Here is a 23,711-nt window from a genome sequence, read left to right as displayed (position 1 = left end):
TATTTTTGTTGGTGAGATGAAACTGCCAAAACTCTGAAAGGTATTATTGTACGTCAGAATTGCAACAAAAGATTTGTTCAAGTCTACAATGTTAGTCCGTAATCGTAACATGGTGTTTGTATGTTTACAGATTAAATTTCACGTTTATGTTTCATGAATGGCTTTTCGTACGATCCTAACAATTTAAGTATGGATTTTATTACGATCCTAACGATGCGTAAGTTCAACCTTTTGTCAGCTATCCGGCTCCATACTTCAGCCTCAAACTGAACTGTCAAACCAAAGTGTTCTCATCCCTCGGCATCTAAACCTGACTACTTACTGGACATCATACCCAGTGATGCTAATTTAGCAATTTTGTTGCTAGATTTAGCAACTTTTCAGACTACCCTGGCAACTTTTTTTTCAAACAGCACCTAGCAACACATTTAGCTACTTTAAAAAATGTATTTGGAACTTTTAGCAACTTTTGAAAAGTGACTCAAACGCTAAAATGCATGCATTTTCCCTCTAAATGACAAAAACGATTTTGTTTCTGTCACACACTCAATCACAACACACGTGCCTGGCTGCAAAAGGACGTTGTGAGTGACGTCAGCAGCAGGCGCTCAGCTCGTGCACAGACGGCAGCAATTCCAGCAAATTGCAAATCATGGTTGGCTGACTGCAGCCGCAGTAGTACGAGTTCAACGAGCCAAACCCAATGAATATAGTTGGTAACGAATGTTTGATCTTGAACAGAACTTACATCATCAATCAACAAGTTTCAATCAAAATTGTACAGCCAGAAGTACAGAAAAGAGTGGGAGTCTGTAACTGAACAAATGTCAAATCATATTTTTTGCAGAGATGGCCAGTCAATTTGAGTGACGTTATTGTGTATTGTACGTAATGACGCAGTTTTACGTTATCACGCAATGACATCACAACGTCATTACCCTGAAAATTAGTTGGCAACACTGATCGTACCTTCAGCTTCATACATCTGACTCGGATTGTTCCTGTGCTTGCCACACCATATTGACATGCAAAAAAAGTTGTGTAATCAACGGCAAATGTTAACTTTTGTAATTTGGGTTATGACAGTCGATTACCAATCAGTTACAGCATTTTTTGACAGCATTTCATTCTGAAGACAGTATGGTTTGAAGTGACTGAAATGCATCAGAAATGTATTGGGAAGTTAAGATGATCATCAGGCAATAATGTCCTATGGTCTTCTGAGTAGAAAAGAACATCATCATTGATGTTCTGTCTTCCCCAGTCTAATTTTGTGCCTGGTCTTGTACACTCGTTTCTAACGGCTTGTGTTTATAGTAGAGGGAAACAGTATGTACATAATATATGTGTTCCTGAGGGTCTTACATTTCAGTGACGGGGCATAATATTTTGTAGGTTAAACTATTCAAAAGATAGAGCCACGTGTTGCAGCCTGGTCTTATATACTAGATGTAACATAATTAAACGAAATCTGGGAGACTGAAATTAATATGTGTTACAGTTGTTATGGTTACATAAAACAGATAGTTACTTGTCGGGGTGGATGGGTGGGCCTATAACACCAACGTCTAACAACCGAAAACGTTCGGAAATTCGAATCTCATCACAGAAAACTTTAGCATTTTACCTACTTAGCAACTTTTCCACTAGTTTTTTAGCTTACTTAGCATGTTAGCTAACCCTTCCCCTAACCTTAACCCTTTTAGCTAATCTTTCCTCTAACCCAACTCCTAAACGTAATCCTAACCCCTAGCCTAGCTAACGTTAGCCAGCTATTTAATGTTAGCCATCTATCTAAAATTTGTAACATATTCTACATCTTTTGCAATCGCCGCTGGTGATTTGCATAAAGTTGGGAAAAGTTGATATTTTTCACCGCCTCCCCCACCCAAAGGTCCCCTGCCCTCTCTGCTTTCCTTCCATTGAAATTAATGGGAAGCCGTGTTTCACCGCGCTGCCTCGTGTGTTAGTGTATCATGAGGGTAGACTTTTGAGGTTAATTATACTTTTATATTACGCGAGGAACTTTTATTTTGAAAATGTCAGAAATTCAGAGACCCGGAAGTATCGTTTTAGTGTTGCTGACTGACGCTTATTAAGCAGACCCTCTTACCAAACAGTGCGTAAACCCAACGTTGTTATTAACCGGTGAAGTAAGTAACAGTCCTTTGAGAAAAATATTGCCGCTTTTGTGAAGATGAATCATGCATAGGCCTACAGTTCATCGCTATGGGTTTCTAATTGCCGTAACTTTGTGAGCAGTGCCGCACGGACTTTGTACTTTCCTGCAGGAGTAAACTTGTCTACTCGCACCAGAATTATGTAACTACACAGAGCGGTTTTCTATGTCAGCATGTCTTTGACTTGTCATTGTCGAATAATTTAGCTTAGTCTAGGTAAATGTGGACACGAAGTTTGAAGCGAATGAGACTCGTGGCCAATTTTGTTTTCTTAATGATCGGTCATGAATAGCCAACTGACATTTACTCCTGAGGTGCTGACCTGTTGCACCCTCGACAACTACTTATTTGACCCTGCTGGTCATTTATGAACATTTGAACATCTTGGCCATGTTCTGTTATAATCTCCACCCGGCACAGCCAGAAGAGGACTGGCCACCCCTCACTTCCTCTCTAGGTTTCTCCCTAGGTTTTGGTCTTTCTAGGGAGTTTTTCCTAGCCACCGTGCTTCTACACCTGCATTGCTTGCTGTTTGGGGTTTTAGGCTGGGTTTCTGTACAGCACTTTGAGATATCAGCTGATGTAAGAAGGGCTATATAAATACATTTTATTTGATTTTCACAGGTTAAAGCCAAGACAAATGGGATGTCAATCCCACCATCTTTACCAATGTTTGTTTGGTTTCTGTCTTTTTTCTACAGGTGTTTGTCCACCATGGTTGGGACTTTCCCGCTTCTGTCAGTGCAGCCAACGCGGGGGCTCGTGGATGAGAAGATCCAGGTAGTTGTGAGGAATTTACCTCCAGCGCTCTCAGTGACACTACATTCCCTTCATCACTCTGAGGATAAGGACCTTTGGGAGGCGTTCGGCCATTACACCAGCGACGGCCAAGGCACGGTGACAGGTAGGTTTGTGACCGCCGACCGTGCTTACAGACAGTGTTCTTGGATGTAGCCTTGGCCTAACTTCTGTATGAAATCCCATACTCTTGTTTAATTCAATTACACGTTGTCCTGGTGGTTGCCAATAAGATCAGCATGCGCTGTAACATGAGATGCTGGCCAATGTTTTTGCCTGCTAGTTTGCCCTCTATTGCTATCAAGTTAGTACAACATCACAGCAAACCTTGAGTAAAGGATACCAAAATAGATGTTATTAAAACTAATATGGTTGTTGTGACGGTCATGCAGTGGACCTGTAGTCCCAAGTAGGATCAGTGTTAAAATGCAACACTCTTTGAAAGGCGTGACCAATGAACACGCCCAAGCACATTAATGCCAAGTTCAATACAACTGGAATTCCAAGTCGGGAACTCTGCCTCTTTCTAGAGCTCTCACTTTCCTACCTGAAGATCACTGACCTCATTATTTGACCTCAGAGTTCCCAGTTGTTTTGAAAGCCCCATTCAGTGTGCTTGAGACTTTTAAAAGAAATTAACCATTGTTCTTTACTGACTTGCCTAGTAAAATAATTTCTTATTTACAATGACGGCCTACAAAACCCGGATGACGGGATGGGGATGACGCCCTATAGGATCCCAATCACAGCCGGTTGTGATGCAGCCAGGAATCGAACCAGGGTGTCTGTAGTGACGCCTCTAGCACTGAGATGCAGTGCCTTAGACAGCTGCGCCATTCGGGAGCCCCAGTCTACAGACAACTGACTAGCGGTTGACCGATTTAATCGGCATGGCCGATTTTCAAGTTTCCATAACAATCGGTAATCAGCCTTTTTGGACGCCGATTACATTGCAATCCACGAGGAGACTGTGTTAGACTGACCACCAATAGACTGACCACCAATCCACGAGGAGACTGCGTGTTAGACTGACCACCTGTTACGTGAGTGCAGCATCAAAGGGACCTTGTGGCTGCAAGGAGCCAAGGTAAGTTGCTAGCTAGCATCTTATATTAAAAAAAACGATCTTCACAATCACTAGTTAACTACATGATTGATGATATTACTAGGTTAACTAGCTTGCCCTGCATTGCATATAATCAATGCGGTGCCTGTTAATTTATCATCTAATCACAGCCTACTTCAACTTCGCCAAACAGGTGATGATATAAAAATGGTTGCACAAATGTACCTAACCATCAACATCAATGCCTTTCTTAAAATCAATACACAGAAGTATATATTTTTAAACATGCATATTTTGTTAAAAGAAGTTCATGTTAGCAGGCAATATTAACTAGGGAAATTGTGTCACTTCTCTTGCGTTCAGTGCAAGCAGAGTCAGGGTATATGCAGCTGTTTGGGCTGCCTGGCTCGTTGCGAACTGTGAAGACCATTTCTTCCTAACAAAGACCATAATTAATTTGCCAGAATTTTACATAATTATTACACAACATAGATTGTGCAATTTTTAACAGGGATATTTAGACTTAGGGTTGCCACCCGTTCGATAAATTATGGAACGGTTCCGTATTTCACTGAAAGAATAAACGTTTTGTTTCCGAAATGATAGTTTCCGGATTTGACCTATTAATGACCTACGGCTTGTATTTCTATCTGTTTCTTATATTATAATTAAGTCTATGATTTGAAAGAGCAGTCTGACTGAGCGGTGGTAAGCATTCATTCAAACAGCACTTTACTCCATTTGCCAGCAGCTCTTAGCAATGCTTGAAGCACAGCACTTTGACTTCAAGCCTATCAACTCCCGAGATTAGGCTGGCAATACTATAGTGCCTATAAGAACATGCAAAGGTATATGAAATAGAAATGGTATAGAGAGAAATAGTCGATGAGTTATAATTCCTAGAATATTGAAGACTCATGTTAAAAGGAACCACCAGCTTTCATATGTTCTCATGTTCTGAGCAATAAACTTAAACGTTAGCTTTTTTACATGACAAATATTGCACTGTTACTTAACACTGTTTCTGCATTATTTAAACCAAATTGAACATTGTATTATTTATTTGAGACTAAATTGATTGATTTATGTATTAAGTTAAGTTAAAATAAGTGTTCATTCAGTATTGTTATAATTGTCATTAATTACAAACATATAAAATCGGCAGATTAATCGGTATCAGCTTTTTTTGGTCCTCCAATAATCGGTATCGGTGCTGAAAAATCATAATCGGTCAACCTCTACAACTGACATCTCTGAAAAAATGAGCTCCGAGTAGAAAAAAAATAGTTTTGAATGGTCATCCAACTCCGAAGTCCAAGTCAGGAAGTCCAGCCTCTTTCTCTTTTCTGTTGTTTATGTAGTTGCTAAGGATGCCAGTCTTGGAGGAACATATGAAGGAGCAGAGCCCATGGGTCTACTGTGGAGTATGCAGCCTGTTCCAGGCAGTCGGACAGGCCTCAGGTAATACACCAATGCAACTCAATATTTGCGGTCAATTTTACATAGGATAAACACATCATTTAGGGTGACCAGGCTCGGCTGGACAAGTCAAATAAACTCTCTCTGTCTCTCAGGTTGAGAAAGATGGATGTCCTATCTCCTATGGTTGTACACATCTCTGTGTACAGTGGGCACATGACTGAGGGCTTCAGCAAGCAGTCTCCTCTAGCGACCGTTGTCACAGAACGATGGTACATGGCACCGGATGTGTGCAGAATTGACATCAGGGAACATGGAGTCCGAGGGACCCTCTTTTTACCCCCAGGTCCTGGACCCTTCCCTGGGGTGTTGGATATGTGGGGAGGGGGTGGGGGGCTGGTGGAGTACCGCTCCTGCCTCCTGGCGTCACACGGTTTTGTTTCCATGGCGCTAGAGTACCTTCCCCATGACAAGAACAGAACCTCAGACATCGAATCAAAAACCTACTTTGAGGTAAGTCTCATACTGTGTGTGCCTACATGCTTGTGCTTGTCTTAATGTTCAGAAACAGCCCTGAGAGGGCGGAGTCCACTCCTGTGACTCATTATCCAGACTCACTGTTATATTATATCACCTCATGTTATATTACATCACATCTGCTACATTGGATCCTACATTGTATCCTTATCACTTGAACTTGAGCTCCATCTCTCTGTTATGTAGAAAGCGTTCAGGATTGTGCAGGAGCACCCCCTGGTGATAAAGGACAGAGTTGCTCTGTTTGGTCTCTCCTTAGGCGCGTCAGTCGCCCTCAACTTGGCAGCCTACTCCAAAGACATCAGCGTGAGCCTCTCCCTCCTACTCTCCTCGTTTTCCTCCAGATTGGAGCTTTATATTTATAGAGTGAATTCAGATTCAGTAATCGTTATTGTCCCAACACTGACCGTGTATATGCTTATGAGTTTGTTTCGTGTGTAAACTATAAATACTGTGTGTATTCCAGCCCAAATGCTGTGTGTGTATCAGTGGGAGTCACGTCATCCCTGTCAACAAGGCTATCGGCGAGGTGTTTAGAAAGATGAACAAGTGAGTGGTGTGAGTATGATAAATAAACCCAAAACTGTTCAAAGTGAAGGTGTAAAGTACCGTGATTATGAAGCTTGTGACATACAGCCCAAATGAAGATATAGAGACTAAAAACACAATTATTTATTGCCAGGGATGGGTATAAGACCCGATTTGATGAAGAGGGCCGTGTGGTCTGGAGAGACATCATTCTGCCCATCCCAACCGACCTTGGAGAGAAAGTGGATGTAAGTCAACACACACAAACACCCACACTGTGGGTTTGTCTACTCATTGCCGTGTCTTCTGACAGATGGGGAGGATAAAGTGTCCATTGATGTTGGTCGTCGGGGAGGATGATCAGAACTGGGCCACAGTGGAGTCTGCCAAGGACGTGAGTACACACACAACCATGATTACAAGCTTCCTATGAAATCAATAATTGTGATTGATGCTGAATGTGACCTCTGACCTGTGTGGGAGAAAAACTCATGACTATGATTACATTTCCAATATTAGCAGCATCTAGGCTTTCCACTTTGAAGAGCTGAGACAGAATGGCTATATAAGGAATGGAACATATAGGACCAGGGCCCCGCTACCAATATAACCTATACAGCTGTCAGATGTGGGCATTAACAAGCAAGTTCTGAGATGAAAAGAAAATAATGGAGAAAGGTCAAGGGAAGCTATTTTCATATAGAGGGAGGGGACTCTATACGTTATGCAAAGACAGAATCCTATAAAGGCAGGACTCTGTAATATCAGAAGTTAGTCTCTTTCCATGGAGGGGCTCGGCTCTGTTACGTTTGTGATAGGGTCCTTCCATGGAGGGGCTCGGCTCTGTTACGTTTGTGATAGGGTCCTTCCATGGAGGGGCTCAGCTTTGCTACTTTGTATTAAAGTCTATATTGAATTCACAAGTTCTTGTAAGAGTGTTATATTTCTGAGACAATTTTCCACGACACCTGCAGATGACCCAGATGATGCGTGCAGCGGGTAACGAGCACCTGCTGACCATTCTACAATACCCTGATGCTGGACACCTCATTGAGCCGCCCTACACACCCCACTTCAGAGCCAGCAACTTCATAATGCAGCAAACACGACAGAAAGGTACTGTACACAATGCTCACACATATAGTATACACACCTGAACTAAGATATATAATAGAACCAATTGTTCACTCCCAATGTAACTAATGATTGTGTGTTGCAGTGATCATGTTATGGGGAGGGTACACCAAGCCGCATGCCGATGCTCAGGAAGACTGTTGGGAGAAGATCCTTAGCTTCCTACGGCAACACCTCTACCCCAGCCCTGACTCTGTGCCTAAGGCCAAGCTGTGATGTCACAGCCAAAGAGCATCAAGGACCTAGTATGATTGACTAAGCTATAACTTTAAAAGAAAAATACATTAACACTTTATATTTTAAGTCTAATTATTTTGGTGGGTGGGAGGGTTCTTCTAAGCTAATAATTATACATAACATCATTATTTTTGAGAGACAGAGTGGTATCGAGAATCCTAACGACCAAGTGAAGGATCTTATAGTGTGTGACCCCTGTCTTGCCATGTCATTTAGTGAGCGCACCACTACGTTGTCAAGATTTAAAAACGTCAGGAAAGATAGTCGTTTAATGTCGTTTACAGGCTCAGCGATAGGATTTGGAAATTTGTGTGGTGTACACTTGGTTTTAGCTATTTTTTATTTTTATTACTTAAAATATTGAATTTGGTCTTTACTACTATAGCCCATAGAAACGCATTGAATATGACACATTCATAAATGGCAAAAAAAGACAGTCCAAAAATGTATCAATAAGGAATAAGATTTTTTGTGAGAAGACCAATTTTTTTTAGATGTCTCGGTCTGACAAACACCACTGTAGCTCAGTCACCTTCCACCTCAGATGTGGAATGTCGACATAGGCGTGTAGAATGGTATTGTAGAATGGTCAGCAGGTGCTCGTTACCCGCTGCACGCATCATCTGGGTCATCTGTGGTGGATTGAGACACAGCCCAAGGAAAAAAAACAGATATTTATCTTAAACTGACAGTATTTTGGGTGCATCAATATACTCTTAAGGATGAATATTTATGAAATCAGTGAGAGTCATCAGACCAGTGGAAACAGCTGTACAACATAAATTGAGGGCTGATGAGTGTCCACAGTAGTGGGTCAGAGTCTCTCATTCACTGAACTGTATGAGTTTCAACCTGCCAATAGTGTTAACACCTGTGCCTGAAACCTAACTGCCATAGCACACAGATGATTGATTCTATTTTTTGATTCATGAGGAAATGTATTGTCTATGATGATTATAATAAATCGGAGGAGAATGAACAATATGTTGTTATTGAGAGCTATTTGGCATGTCTCTTGCAGTTCTTCAATATTCCACACGAGGGTGATGTATGCACATAGCACGTATAGTTGTGGTCAATTGCTGAGTCTTGGTGCTCTATTCCAAATGTCTCAAGAGTAGGAGTGTTGCTCTTTTATAAGGATCCCCCTGTCCATTTAATCTTATTATGATCTGAAAGCCAGAACTGATCCTAGATCAGCACTCCCGCTCTGAGATGTTTCATACATAGGTTGCAGTCTAAACCAGGGTTTCCAAAACTCGTGCCCTGGGTGCATGTTTTGGTTTTTGAACTACAACTACACAGCTGATTCAAATAACCAACTCACCAAGCTTAGATTATTTGAATCAGCTGTGTAGTGCTAGGTTAAAAACCAAAATGTGCACCCAGGTGGGACCTCGGACTGAGTTTGGGAAATCCTGGTCTAAATTTTAAAATAAACCCCATTGAACTTGATGAATAGTGTGTCTTATAAAACTAATAAACACATCTTGATTTTACCATTCAAAATTCAGACAAAATCCAGGCAAATTACTTCAGCACTGAGGAGGACTCATCTTTAACTTTCAGTGTTCAGGGAGATGCTGTGTCTATTTTCCTGGGGGGTAACTATGGGCACCTGTCTCGTTGCCATTTGCCATAACTGTGTCCAACTCAACCACAAGCATGTCCAGGGTTTAGCCCAATAGGGGATTGAATATGACAGAATAGGATTTTTCAGCTATCACCCATCTGTGCCCAACTGCTAAATAAGCCTCCCCACTACAAAACACAGAAAATGGCCCCTGTGTGTGTCCCTCTGCCCAACAGAGACGGATGTGGAGTTCTGCGTTTGACATGGTACCCAACTCTCCTTCTGGGGTCAGTCAGAAGAACCGTGAAGTTGATCGTGTGAAACATGGCAGGTAATGTATGTGCAGCAGTGCATTCCAGAGCTACACCTATGTCTGCCCTACAGACCTACTGATATGCTCTTATGTTCTCAGTAGCCTAAACAAGCATACTGACCACAACTTTTGATTTGACAACACACCTAGAGCAGTCTGTTGACTTACCTCGAGATTAAAAGTAAAGTCATTTACTTGTATTATTTAATCAAAGACAGTCCTGGCTGAATGTGGTGCGCTTATCTTCGTTAGCACGCCGCGCTGCATACCCAGGCTGGAGGGTTGGGACTCGGGAACGCGTGGGGTGTGTAGTTGGGGGCTCGCCAGGACCTCCTAGAACAGAGTTACACAGACACACTCACGCACGCAACTGCTTCAGGACTTGCCAAAAACCACCCGACGGATAAATATCAATGTTTAACACTCGAAAATGTTGATATTGCTCATCGCATCACTTTTGCGTAAGTATTGTTTTTACATGGAAGTGTTTCGTCTTTTCCTACTGCGCAGGTAGCTAGCTAAAGTATTCTCAATGCATTTGAGGCGTAGCCAAAAGCCAAGTATTGTCTTAAGAGGAAAAGTAAAATGTGAAGAGATCCAATAGAGGATTTTATTTTCTGTTGCCGTCAAAGTTTAATTGCCATGTTACTTTTCACTGTCACTTATTCAAGACCATGGATACCCTTTAATGAGGAACTGTAAGCCATTATTTAAACATCCTAAATGTGTTCAACAGTTTATACATGTCAGATGTCTCAGTCCACTATGCTTGTTTAAATATGTTTTGGGCACATTCTTTTCAACTAGCTATCGTTTACAGAGGCTGTTTAGTGCAGTCAATAACTGTTTCCCACAGTCGTTGTTGTTCCCGAACATAACAGCCTGTTTTCATAAACAGTCCCGCCACAGGGATCGATTGGAAAGATAGTCCATGTGATTTCAATTAAATTAACTGGAAGCCTATCATGTGACCGTTATGTTTTTATACCCAGTGATGCATTAGACTAAAGGGAGCCTGTGGTAGCAATGGAGAGACGCCTCTTAAGTCGAAAATAAAAATATTTGTACAGATTTTTAACTGTGGAATAGTTTAGTTATATAGCATAATAGTTGCTTGGAGAGTTATACTCCAGACATGTTTTGCTCGCCCGTGCAGCATCATCAGCTACACTCAATGCTGTTTCTGTCCGGCAGCCCTCTGGTGGCGGTCCTTTGCGCAGCTGCCGGAGTTTGGGGATGTGTGCACTGAGGGGAGCTGCTACCCCGCCACCGGGGACCTTCTGATCGGCCGTGCGCACCAGCTCACAGCCTCTTCCACCTGCGGCATTGAGAAGCCTGAACGCTTTTGCATTGTTGGTCACCTGGAGGTAAGACACCTCACACCTGGGTCACAGATAGGTGTACTACACCTAGACAGGGTGGGCATAAGCAGTTTCTTAGGCTCCCCAGGCGACATAAGCGGTTGCTTATTTATGATCTCAGTCTGGTTCTCAACTGTTGAGAGTTTGAATAGTAGAATACACAAGGTGCAATTTTGAAATTTGGTTGTGACTCAGCCGTTTTAACTGACAGTCACTCAATTAGCCCCTTTCAGAATTTTTTTTTTTAGATTGTTAAATTAGTCTAGCCAGCTAACTTAACTTGAGTTTAATTTGAGTTTATTTTATTTTTTACAGGTACATTAATCAACATTTCAATAAAAGTGCAGTTTTTTGCCAGCCGGCTAATTTTCAAAAGCAGTCCCTGGGAGGGTTATTAAAAACGATTACAATATAGACTTTGAGCAGTGAGCACATGCAGAGCAACATAGGACAAGCAAGACGTAGCATACAGACAGAGCAACACACAGCTTGTAGTAGGGGAGAGCTGGGATGAAAGTAACACCCATTTTCTCAGATAAAACAGAAGCTAGAATGAAGTAGAAGTCACCACGTTCCTAATGAGGAGGACGAGCTCCCTGCAAAAAAAACTGTCCAGTCTAACCATGTTTCCCTTTGTTATCAAAAAAAAGTTTTTTTTAGCACAATGTAAGTAAAAACACAGACTAGGAAGTTTATTGGGGGGGGGGGGGGGGGTTGTATGGTTGTTTAAGGTTCCACATGTCATTTTTTTAACCCATCTAGTGACTAAATCCCAGCAGACTGTAGGTTTCAAGTATCATGCTAGATAGCCTTGGGTGTTAGCCTGGGTGCAGTTATAGCAGAGACGGGTGTGACGAAAGTAACACAATGTTAGCTGATGACCTGGAATAAAATAAAACGTTTAAGCACAGGCCATTGTCTCCTCTAGTTCATATTGCTTTTATAATGTTAGCAAAATATCAACACGTGACTGAAGGTTTGAAAATGATATATGACATCATTAGCATTAGCCTTAATCAATTGAATTGTAGGATCAGCTTCTCAGGTAAGCTTTTATCGACAGGTTAGTGGATAAAAATATATATCTTTATGATTCTGGGGGTCAATTACCTCGTGTCAAGCCATGGAAATGTGATTAGCATGATGAGTTTGCAGTTTGTGAAGAGAATAAAAACATTTATTCTATCAAGACATGAGTGCGCATGACAAGGACAGCTGGAGCACACCTGATTTGGTAGGGCTACGCATGAATAGTCATTGAAAATGGTGAAAAACATCTCCTACTACATCCCCATTAAAGTGAGATGAGAAAGTTAACGTACAATGCGTTCAGAAAGTATTCAGACCCCTTGACTGTTTCCACATTTTGTTACGTTACAGCCTTATTCTAAAATGGATAAAAAAAATAAAAAAATGTTTTCCCTCATCAGTCTACACACAATACCCCATTATGACAATGCGAAAACAGGTTTTTAGAAATGTTGCAAATACAAAAACCCCAAACAAAACAGAAACTTTGTTATGAGACTTGAAATTGAGCTCAGGTGCATCCTGTTTCCATTGATCATCCTTGAGATGTTTCTACAATTTCATTGCAGTCCACCTGTGGAAAATTGAATTGATTGGACATGATTTGGAAAGGCACACACCTGTCTATATAAGGTCCCACAGTTGACAATGCATGTCAGAACAAAAACCAAGCCATAAGGTTGAAGGAATTTCATTTTGAGGAGGCACAGATCTGGGTAAGTTTACCAAAACATTTCTACAGCATTGAAGGTTCCCAAGAACTGAGTGGCCTCATCATTCTTAAATGGAAGAAGTTTGGAACCACCAAGACTTTTCCTAGAGCCGGCCACCCCGGCCAAACTGAGCAATCGGGGGAGAAGGGCCTTGGTCAGGGAGGTGACCAAGAACTCGATGGTCACTCTGACAGAGCTCCAGAGTTCCTCTGTAGAGATGGGAGAACCTTCCAGAAGGACAACCATCTCTCTGCAGCACTCCACCAATCAGGCCTTTATGGTAGAGTGACCAGAAGGCAGTCACTCCAGATTGGAGTTTGCCAAAAGGAATCTAAAGGACTCATAGACCATGTGAAACGAGATTCTCTGGTCTGATGAAACCAAGATTGAACTCTTTGGCCTGAATGCCTAGCATCATGTCTGGAAGAAACCTGGCACCATCCTTATGTTGAAGCACGGTGGTGGCAGCATCATGATGTGGGGATGTTTTTCAGCGGCAGTGACTGGGAGACTAGTCAGGATCTAGGGAAAGATGAATGGAGCAAAGAACAGAGAGATCCTTGATGAGAACCTGCTCCAGAGTGCTCAGGACCTCAGACTTGGGCGAAGGTTCACCTTCCAACAGAACAACGACCCTAAACATACAGCCAAGACAATGCAGGAGTGGCTTCGGGACAAGTCTCTTAATGTCCGTGAGTGGCCCAGTCAGAGCCCTGACTAGAACCTGATCGAACATCTCGAGAGACCTGAAAATAGCTGCGCAGCGACACTCGCCATCCAACCTGACAGAGCTTAAGAGGATCTGCAGAGAAGAATGGGAGAAACTCCCAAAATACAGGTGTGTCAAGCTTGTAGCGTCATACCCCAACAAGACTCAAGTAAAGGGTCTGAATACTTGTGTAAATGTGATATTTCTGTTTTTATTTGTAATACATTTGCAAACATTTCTAAAAACCTGTTTTTTTAGTTTGACATTATGGGATATTGTGTGTAGATTTATGACAGAAAAACCCATTTTAATCTATTTTAGAATAAGGCTGTAACGTAACAATGTGGAAATAGTCAAGGGGTCTGAATACTTTTAGAATGCACTATAGCTATTTTGTGATCCATTTTAGTCTATTGTAAGGCAAAATAATGTTGCATTACGATGTTGACGCATGGTTTATTTTCATACATTTCGAACCTATAGCATTAATTATTCAAATTGACACAAACATGAAATTATGGCTGATGGTACATTTGTTGAAAGTAACGAGCATTACAAACCAGTAGCATGGAGATGAGACCGATATTGTGCACTTCTCGCCCGCTGTTACTTCTGTTCCAAGGCTGTGTTACTCCTGCCCCGCTGGCAGGTACAAAAGTAACATTGTAGCTCTATTCTCGGTCTATTTCATTTCAGGTCATTTAACCTAGAAATCAAGGCAAAGGGTAGCTACTTTGAAGAATCTCAAATATGAAATATATTTTGATTTGTTTAATCCTTTTTTTAGTTTCTGTATGATTCCATATGTGTTATTTCATAGTGTGTCTTATTATTATACAATGTAGAAAATAGTCAAAATAAAGAAATCCTTGAATGTGTAGGTGTGTCCAAACTTCTGACTGGTACTGTACATGATAAACACTTAATTGTGTTGCAAAAAATAGTGTAATGGTGTAGTACAGTGTAATGTTTGGGCAATTTGAGTGTACGAGAGAGACTCTATGGAATTGTGCTGCGTAGGAGTCTTGGCATTTCCCTCCACAATAAGCATTGTGTGCCACACAGTCACCGCCCTGTGTGCTTATAATGGGGAGAGAGCGTGATCGAGAGTATTCCGTTATTTCAGAATGTGAAGGGGGTGGTTATGGGCTGTGGAACGATTAACGAAACATTGGAACATTCTAGGATGAGTCATCGTAACGAGGAGGGGAACGGGGGATGAGGAGAAGAGCCCCCCTGAGGGTCTAGTGCCAAAAAATCTGGGAGCAGTCTTTGCCTACAGGGGAGTGGGAGTTGGACCAGCAGTTGGTCACATTTCAATACAGTAAAAACAACCGCTTAAATAAAATTAGAATGTTGTGAAAGTCACACTGTGAGGTTGTGAAATCTTCACTCACACACATGTTGGGAAGATACAGTGCAGAGAGTAAGGATATGTGTGTGTGTGGAAGACAGAATTCAGAATCCGTGTGTGTAGGCCAAACCATCTGGAGAGCAGACAAACCTGCTGCTAAGAGGGGCAGTGAACCTAGAGAGTAGAATAAACTATCTACACTACAGGATATACACACACACACACGCACAGACAATGGTGATGACAGACTGAGTGGTAACATATGTACTCTTGCTCTATAATCAGAGGTGAATGATCATGTTCTTCACAGTACTGAGACATTTTCTCTCTCTCCTCCCTCTCTCTGTAGGAGGAGAAGAAGTGTTTTGTGTGTGACTCCAGGGAGATGTATGATGAGAGGCTGAACCACACGACCAGCCACAGCATCGAAAACTTGGTCACCACCTTTGCCCCCAACCGCCTCAAGACCTGGTGGCAGTCTGAGAATGGTGAGAATGTGTGTGTGTGTGCGCATGCTTTTGGTTTTACTAGTAAATTTTAGGAACATTCAGACAAGTGGGGACATTTCGCCGGTCCCCACAAGGGTTAGGTTTAGGGTTACAATTAGGGTTAGGGTATGGACATCACATATTGAACATGGAACGAGGGCGGAACGAGGGAGAGCTCGGTTTGTTGCTTTGAAAGTCTCTGAAAAAGTGTTCTATTGAAAAAGTTTGGTTACTAGCTACCTTTTTTGAATTTGGATCCCGTGACGAGGTTAGCCTCAGTTTCTGGGACCACTATATCTTTCCAGAGATCCTGCCAACCTAAAGTTTGAAGAGCTGCTTGGCATAGCAAGGTTTCCTTGACAGCTTGAACACAGTCCGCGATTAGCCCTTGTGGCTGGGATTGCGGATTGTGGCCGTCTAAATCCCTGGTGGTTGTTTCTGTTTAAATCTGCCCTGCGATCGGCCCTGTCTGGAACTGCGTGGAGTACCAGCGTTGTCCTACATTGCTACCATGGCATCCAAAGCCAAAGGTGGAAGGTATGGAGAGGACGGTGTTTCTCTATCACAGGTGATTGATCTTTTAAATGAACGAAAATGATTTTTACAAGCAGTTGTTAGAACAGGAAAATAGCTTTTAAGAGCTTAGTCCAGATACTAATGGAGAGGTCCAGAAATGTAAGAACAGTTTGCAGTTCTCCAAGGGAGAGGTGTATGTCCTGAAAGAGACATGCAGCAAGATGACGACAAACAAAGTCCTCTCGAGATGACATTAGCATGAGTCCTTATTAACAATGACTGGGAAAACGGACTATTTAGGGGGACAATCCAGGAGGAATACCATTGTTGTGGACGGCATACCAGAGTCTTCACATGAGAACTGGGCGAGTCTGAAAAGTATGAAAAATGATCACTGAAAAGCTGCAGATGGATCATATGGAGATTGAGGTGGAGCGAGCCCACAGGTCTGGAAAGCATGTAATCCGGCCCAGGTGACAGACCCAGACCGATAGTGGTCGAGTTCCTGAGGTTTAAGGACAAGATGGCTGTTCTGGAGAGAGCCAAGAACATTGAGGAATCTTCCTCAAAGAGGACTTCTCGGAAGCTGTGCGCCAGAGGTGGGGAAAATAACTTATCCCAGCTATGAAACCTGCCAGAGAGCATGGGAACATTGCTTACATCCGCTACAACAGGTTCATTGTCCACCCTCCCTTGCAAAAGCTTGGGAGAAATGACAGAGCCAAGAACTTTGAGGAATCTTCTTCAAAGAGGACTTCTCTGAAGCTGTGCGCCAGAGTCGGAAAAATAAATTATCCCAGTTATGAAAGCTGCCAGAGAGCATGGGAACATTGCTTACATCTCCTACAACAGGCTCATTGTCCAACCTCCCTCCCAAAAGACTGGGAGGAATGAGAGAGCCAAGTCTCAGGGCCAGTAGATTCAGCCCAACATCACACACACATGTAAATATATATATATAGTTTTACTCCGATAAGCTACCAAGGAGATGCCTTAGAATAGCCCATATTAATATACGCTGAGTTTACAAAACATTAGTAACACCTTCCTAATATTGAGTTGCACAACGTTTTGCCCTCAGAACAGCTTTAATTCACGACACTACACTGTGTTGAAAGCGTTCCACAGGGATGCTGGCCCGTGATGACTCCAATGCTTCCCACAGTTGTGTCAAGTTGGCTGGATGTCCTTTGGGTGGGGGGACCATTCTTAACACACACGGGAAACTGTTGAGTGTGAAAAACCCAGCAGCATTTCAGTTCTTGACACATTCAAACCGATGCGCTCGCACCTACTACCATACCCCATTCAAAGGCACTTAAATATTTTGTCTTGCCAATTCACCCTCTGAATGGCACACATACACAATCCATGTCTCAATTGTCTCAAGGCTTTAAAATCATTCTTTAATCTGTCTCCTCCCCTTCATCTACACTTATTTGAAGTGGATTTAACACTTGACATCAATAAGGGATCATAGCCTTCACCTGGATTCAATCAGTCAGTCTGTCTTGTAAGGAGCAGGCGTTCCTAATGTTTTGTACACTCAGTAACTTGCTAACATCGGATAACATTCATATACTGGCCATCTCTGAAACTCACTTAGCTAATTCCTTAGATGATACATCTGTAGCAATATAGGCATATACTGTAACTACAGAAAAGACGTGAATGCCTATGGGGGAGGTGTTGCTGTGTACTTCACATTCAGAGACCTTTTCCATTAAAGCTTAGAGAAGATCACATGTCAAATGTATTTGAAGTGTTGTGGTTGCATGTTCACCTGCTTCATCTAAAGTCTATTCTTTTGCGGTGCTGCTATAGGCAAATACAGTCAGTATTTGGATAATAGGTGTACCTTTTTGTATTCAACATATTGGGTACACAAATGTACCATTTATACTAGATTAGTAGAAATCACTGATGATGTTAGGATCCAGAATGTCCTCCACAGGAACCCAACACCGCTCCTCTGGGCCATACCCCCTCCCAGTCCACCAGATACTGAAGCCTACCCCCACGACGTTGGGAGTCCAGTAGAGAGCTGACGGAATAAACCGGACCCCATCTCGATGTCTGGAGGAGTGGAGGGTTGTCGTGGGGGATAGCATCAGCTAGGGGACCAGGAGCCACCAGCCTGAGAATGGAGACATGAAAAGGTGAAATACGGTAGTGACTGGGAAGCTGTAACCTATTCATCACCTCGTTGACCCTCCGGAGAACCTTGAACGGCCCCACGAACCAGCGTCTCAGCGTGAGCATCGTTCCACACTTCTTCTGCGTGCCTGAACCCCTCATCAACCGCATGAGCTTCTGTCTGGCCCGGGGTCCACGGAGCCAGGGCCGGCTGAAAACACAGAACACACTGGAAGGGGTCCACCCAGTGGAGGAGTGATGTAGCGAGTTCTGGGCGTACTCCACCTATGGAAGGAATCGAGCCCACTCTCCCTGCCGGTCCTGACAGTGACTCCTCGGGAACCTCCCCAGCTCCTGGTTCATCTCCACCTGCCCCGTTGGACTGACGTCTATACCCGGAAGTGAGGCTGACCGTGACCCCAAGCTTCTCCATAAAGACTCTCCATACCCGTGATGTGAATTGGGGGCCACGGTTGGAGACAATGTCCTCCAGAAGGCCATAATGCCGGAAGACCTGCTGGAATAGTGCTTCAGTGACCTGGAGAGCAGTAGGGAGACCAGAAAGAGGGATTAAATTATAGGATTTAGAAAATCTATCCACAACCACCAAAATGGTGGTGAAACCGTCAGAGGGGATATCAGTAACAAAGTAAATTGATAGATGGGACCAGGGACGATGAGGCACAGGAAGGGGAAGGAGTTTCCCTGCTGGAGCATTCCAGGTGGATTTAGTTTGAACTCATACGGAACAGGAGTTGACGTCAGCAGCCTGCTCTTCGGGCTCCCATGCCTCAGCCGGCTCTACAGGTTTCCAGCTGGCGCTACAGGTTCCTGTGCCTCAGCTGGCTCTACAGGTTCCTCTGCCTCAGCTGGCTCTACAGGGTCCCGTGCCTCAGCTGGCTCTACAGGGTCCCGTGCCTCAGCTGGCTCTACAGGTTCCCGCACCTCAGCAGAAGCGACCGGCCCTCTGGTCGGCGACCTGCGGCTGGAGCCGCGCGTCAGGGAGGGGGTACTGTCACGTCTACTCCTGCTCCTCCTCTCTGGTGCTCGTTGTCGCCAGTTGTTTCATTACGCACACCTGCCACCATTGTTACGTGCACCTGACACTCACCTGGACTCAATCACCTTCCTGATTACCTTCTATATCTGTCACTCCACACCTTTAGTTCTTTGTCCAGGTGTAATTGACTCTGTTTCATGTCTGTACGATTTCCGTGTTTCTTGTTTTGTACTGTTCTATATATTAGTACATTTGCACTCCCTGTACTTGCTTCCCGACTCCCAGCGTACACGTTACATCAACCAAATAGAGTGCATACTAATAGTGTTAGATCTGTTGCATCCAAAGCAATAACAGTTTCCATTGGCTGTTGTGGCAATAACAAGGAAAACCATAGTGCCAAAGGTTGGGCTTAAAGTAATTGATAAAATATCATAAATGGTTGACATACTGTAAATTAAGAAATGTTGTGACTAAACTTAACAAAGATAAATGACATAAAACACAATGGAAAAAGACTAGTACCGTAAATGAAATCATTGGCAGAAAACCCAATACATCGTTGATGGGTCATTTAGCCACCAGGTATAGACAACCTTGATGGGAAACTATTGAGAGTGGTAGCAGACTATGGGTGCGTTTTGTAAATTCACTCTGGCTCTCTACTCCGATTTCGGAGCAGAGCGCAGAATAACTGATATATTTACGAACGCTCAACACCCGTTGAATATGGCCGGTTTCAGTAAATGTCTGCAAAGAAAATCTGATTGAAATTGTTGCCAGTAGCACAGTTAGTCAGCTCTGGATAACATGAAAACAGCCTAACCAGCTCTGCTATAGTGAGTAAAATGGTCAGAGTGAGGTGTTCTCTCATTTGTGTCGAAGTAGCTAGCCAACGTTAGCTTAGGTGCTTGACGGCCGTTGTGAGGTCAGAACGCTCAGATCAACCCTACTCCTCGTCCAGTGTGCGCTCTGAACGCTCCGAGAGCGAAACGCTCTGAATTTATGAACGGACATTCTGACAACACTCTGAATTTACGAATGCCCAGAGCGCACTCTGAGCGGGCTTTGGCACTCCAGATTGAATTTACTAACACACCCTATATTGCCACCCCTATTTGCTATATCTTTAACCAAAGACTAAAAGGGGGAGAGTGTCCCCACAGGCATGGAAGGAAGCTAAAGTAATTCCACTGCCTAAAAATATAGTAAAGCACCTTTGCTGGCTCTAACAGCCACCCAATCAGTTTGCTGCCTGTTCTTAGAAAACTGATGGAGAGGTTTGTGTTTGACCCCAAATACAATGCTGTTAACTATTGACTTTCAGCATGCATATAGAGAAGGGCACTCAACTTGTACTGCACTGACTCAGATGACAGATGATTGGTTAAACTAAATTGATAAGAAGATGATAGTTGGAACTGTATTGTTAGATTTCAGTGCAGCCTTTGATGTTATTGATCATAAAGTAACTTGCTATGGCTTTACATCACCTACTTTCACATGGTTGGAGAGTTATTTATCCAATAGAACCCAGAGCGTGTTCTTCGATATAATCTTCTCTAAGATCAGATATGTACAGTGCAGTGTCCCTCAGGGAAGTTGCCTTGGGCCATTACTCTTCTCTAGAAGCTAGAATGACTAAGTATACGGATGATTTTACATGACAGCACCCAAAGCCAGTGAGCTCACTGAAATTCTAAATAAGGAGTTAGTCAGTGTCAGAATGGGTGATTTTAATAATAAACGGGTCTTAAATACATCTAAAACTATCAGAGATCAAGATAAAACCCAGATGCAGACTGTCGAAGTCACACTGTTTATTGTATTGTAGCAACAGGGGCAGGCAAAGACAGGTCAAGACAGGCAGGGGTCAAACATCCAGGGTAAGGAAAAGGACAGCAAGCGGACTCTGGGTCAGGGACAGGCAGGGTGCAGTAATCCAGAGGTGGAGCAAAGGTACAGGACAGCAGGCAGGCTCAGGATCAGGCAGAGAGGTCAGGCGGGCAGGTACAGGGTCAGGACAGGCAAAGGTAAAAACCGGGAGGACTAGCAAAGAGAGGATGGGATGCGATAGTAGCTGACAGGAAAAATGCTGGAAAACTTGAACTGGCAAAAAACAGACAGAGAACACGGGATAATTAGGAAGATGGGCGACACCAGGAGGGGGTGGAGACTAGCACAAGGACAGGTGAAACAGATCAGGGCGTGACGACAACTAAAAGCATCGTATTTGGTTCAAAACATTCTCTAAGACCTACACCTTAACTGGAGTTGTACATAAAAAGTGTGACTATTGAGCAAGTTGAGAAAGCTAATCTCCTAGGTATAACATCGGATGGTCATTTATCATGGTCAAATTGACAAAGTTGTTGTGAAGATGGGGAGAGGTATGTCTGTTATTAAAAGATGTTCTGTATTTTTTGACATAAATCAACTGTAGTAGTTGTTCAGGCTCTGGTCTTGTCCCATCTTGATTACTGTCCGGTAATATGGTCAAGTGCAGCAAAGAAAGACCTAACAAAGCTGTGGCTGGCTCAAAACAATGCAGCAAGCCTTGCCATTAACTGCGCGTACAGAACTAGCGTCAACAACATGCATGGCAGTCTTTCCTGGTTCAGTGTTAATGAGAGATTCTCTGCTTCTCTCCTAGTTTTTACAAGAAATATTACTGTGACACAAATTCCAGATTGTCTTTTTATTTAACCGGGTAGGTTAGTTGAGAACAAGTTCTCATTTACAACTGCTACCTGGCCAAGATGATGCAAAGCAGTGAGACACAAACAACAAATTCCAGATTGTCTTTTTATTTAACCGGGTAGGTTAGTTGAGAACAAGTTCTCATTTACAACTGCTACCTGGCCAAGATGATGCAAAGCAGTGAGACACAAACAACAGAGTTACACATGGCATAAACACACATACGGTCAATAATACAATTGAAAAAGTATATATACAGTGTGCAAATGAGGTAGGATAAGGTAGGTATAAGGCAATAAATAGGCCATAGTGGCGAAATAATTACAATATAGCAATTAAACACTGGAGTGGTAGATGTGCAGAAGATGAATGTGCAAGTAGAGATACTGGGGTGCAAAGGAGCAAAATAAAGATACAGTGCCTTGCGAAAGTATTCGGCCCCCTTGAACTTTGCGACCTTTTGCCACATTTCAGGCTTCAAACATAAAGATATAAAACTGTATTTTTTTTGTGAAGAATCAACAAGTGGGACACAATCATGAAGTGGAACGACATTAATTGGATATTTCAAACTTTTTTAACAAATCAAAAACTGAAAAATTGGGCGTGCAAAATTATTCAGCCCCCTTAAGTTAATACTTTGTAGCGCCACCTTTTGCTGCGATTACAGCTGTAAGTCGCTTGGGGTATGTCTATCAGTTTTGCACATCGAGAGACTGACATTTTTTCCCCTTCCTCCTTGCAAAACAGCTCGAGCTCAGTGAGGTTGGATGGAGAGCATTTGTGAACAGCAGTTTTCAGTTCTTTCCACAGATTCTCGATTGGATTCAGGTCTGGACTTTGACTTGGCCATTCTAACACCTGGATATGTTTATTTTTGAACCATTCCATTGTAGATTTTGCTTTATGTTTTGGATCATTGTCTTGTTGGAAGACAAATCTCCGTCCCAGTCTCAGGTCTTTTGCAGACTCCATCAGGTTTTCTTCCAGAATGGTCCTGTATTTGGCTCCATCCATCTTCCCATCAATTTTAACCATCTTCCCTGTCCCTGCTGAAGAAAAGCAGGCCCAAACCATGATGCTGCCACCACCATGTTTGACAGTGGGGATGGTGTGTTCAGGGTGATGAGCTGTGTTGCTTTTACGCCAAACATAACGTTTTGCATTGTTGCCAAAAAGTTCAATTTTGGTTTCATCTGACCAGAGCACCTTCTTCCACATGTTTGGTGTGTCTCCCAGGTGGCTTGTGGCAAACTTTAAACAACACTTTTTATGGATATCTTTAAGAAATGGCTTTCTTCTTGCCACTCATCCATAAAGGCCAGATTTGTGCAATATATGACTGATTGTTGTCCTATGGACAGAGTCTCCCACCTCAGCTGTAGATCTCTGCAGTTCATCCAGAGTGATCATGGGCGTCTTGGCTGCATCTCTGATCAGTCTTCTCCTTGTATGAGCTGAAAGTTTTGAGGGACGGCCAGGTCTTGGTAGATTTGCAGTGGTCTGATACTCCTTCCATTTCAATATTATCGCTTGCACAGTGCTCCTTGGGATGTTTAAAGCTTGGGAAATCTTTTTGTATCCAAATCCGGCTTTAAACTTCTTCACAACAGTATCTCGGACCTGCCTGGTGTGTTCCTTGTTCTTCATGATGCTCTCTGCGCTTTTAACAGACCTCTGAGACTATCACAGTGCAGGTGCATTTATACGGAGACTTGATTACACACAGGTGGATTGTATTTATCATCATTAGTCATTTAGGTCAACATTGGATCATTCAGAGATCCTCACTGAACTTCTGGCGAGAGTTTGCTGCACTGAAAGTAAAGGGGCTGAATAATTTTGCACGCCCAATTTTTCAGTTTTTGATTTGTTCAAGTTTGAAATATCCAATAAATGTTGTTCCACTTCATGATTGTG

At 42.9% G+C, this 23,711-nt stretch overlaps 2 protein-coding genes across 5 annotated transcripts in view; both read left to right on the top strand.

Moving 5' to 3' along the window:
- The first annotated feature begins 1,879 nt into the window (after positions 1-1,879).
- Positions 1,880-8,901, top strand: LOC109864342 (acyl-coenzyme A thioesterase 5). Of its 3 annotated transcripts, none has more exons than XM_031798684.1 (10): positions 1,880-2,153; positions 2,882-3,084; positions 5,406-5,505; positions 5,619-5,976; positions 6,187-6,306; positions 6,467-6,549; positions 6,683-6,776; positions 6,842-6,922; positions 7,503-7,644; positions 7,748-8,874. In XM_031798684.1, exons 2-10 carry the CDS (start codon positions 2,895-2,897, stop codon positions 7,876-7,878), a joined length of 1,299 nt encoding a protein of 432 aa, XP_031654544.1. In that variant the 5' UTR covers positions 1,880-2,153; positions 2,882-2,894; the 3' UTR covers positions 7,879-8,874. The 3 variants fall into 3 exon arrangements, with proteins under 3 accessions (XP_031654544.1, XP_020307662.1, XP_031654545.1); XM_020452073.2 differs by lacking the exon at positions 1,880-2,153 and adding an exon at positions 2,744-2,762 and having other exon boundaries at positions 7,748-8,901; XM_031798685.1 differs by lacking the exons at positions 1,880-2,153; positions 2,882-3,084 and adding an exon at positions 3,092-4,065 and having other exon boundaries at positions 7,748-8,901.
- A 735-nt stretch (positions 8,902-9,636) lies between these two features.
- LOC109864341 (laminin subunit beta-1-like) overlaps positions 9,637-23,711 on the top strand; it is a 38,244-nt gene continuing 24,169 nt past the window's right edge. Inside the window, exons 1-4 of one of the 2 annotated variants that reach the window (XM_020452069.2) lie at positions 9,637-9,803; positions 10,038-10,246; positions 10,980-11,152; positions 15,301-15,439. In XM_020452069.2, the coding sequence (XP_020307658.1) occupies positions 10,216-10,246; positions 10,980-11,152; positions 15,301-15,439 (343 nt within the window). In that variant the 5' untranslated portion in view covers positions 9,637-9,803; positions 10,038-10,215. The remainder of the gene's footprint in view (positions 9,804-10,037; positions 10,247-10,979; positions 11,153-15,300; positions 15,440-23,711) is intronic. The other variant, XM_031798683.1, reaches the window with a different exon arrangement.

This window comes from Oncorhynchus kisutch, linkage group LG19 (assembly GCF_002021735.2).
Source record: "Oncorhynchus kisutch isolate 150728-3 linkage group LG19, Okis_V2, whole genome shotgun sequence".
In the NCBI taxonomy this organism is placed as follows: Eukaryota; Metazoa; Chordata; class Actinopteri; order Salmoniformes; family Salmonidae; genus Oncorhynchus; species Oncorhynchus kisutch.
Note: the sequence above shows the minus strand (reverse complement) of the source record. Positions and strands in the feature narration are given on the sequence as shown.

Coding starts and splice junctions, on each gene's coding strand:
- LOC109864342 (XM_020452073.2), top strand. Junction 6,307..6,466: donor CCTACTCCAAAGACATCAGC/GTGAGCCTCTCC, acceptor TGTGTATTCCAG/CCCAAATGCTGTGTGTGTAT. Junction 6,550..6,682: donor GTGTTTAGAAAGATGAACAA/GTGAGTGGTGTG, acceptor ATTTATTGCCAG/GGATGGGTATAAGACCCGAT.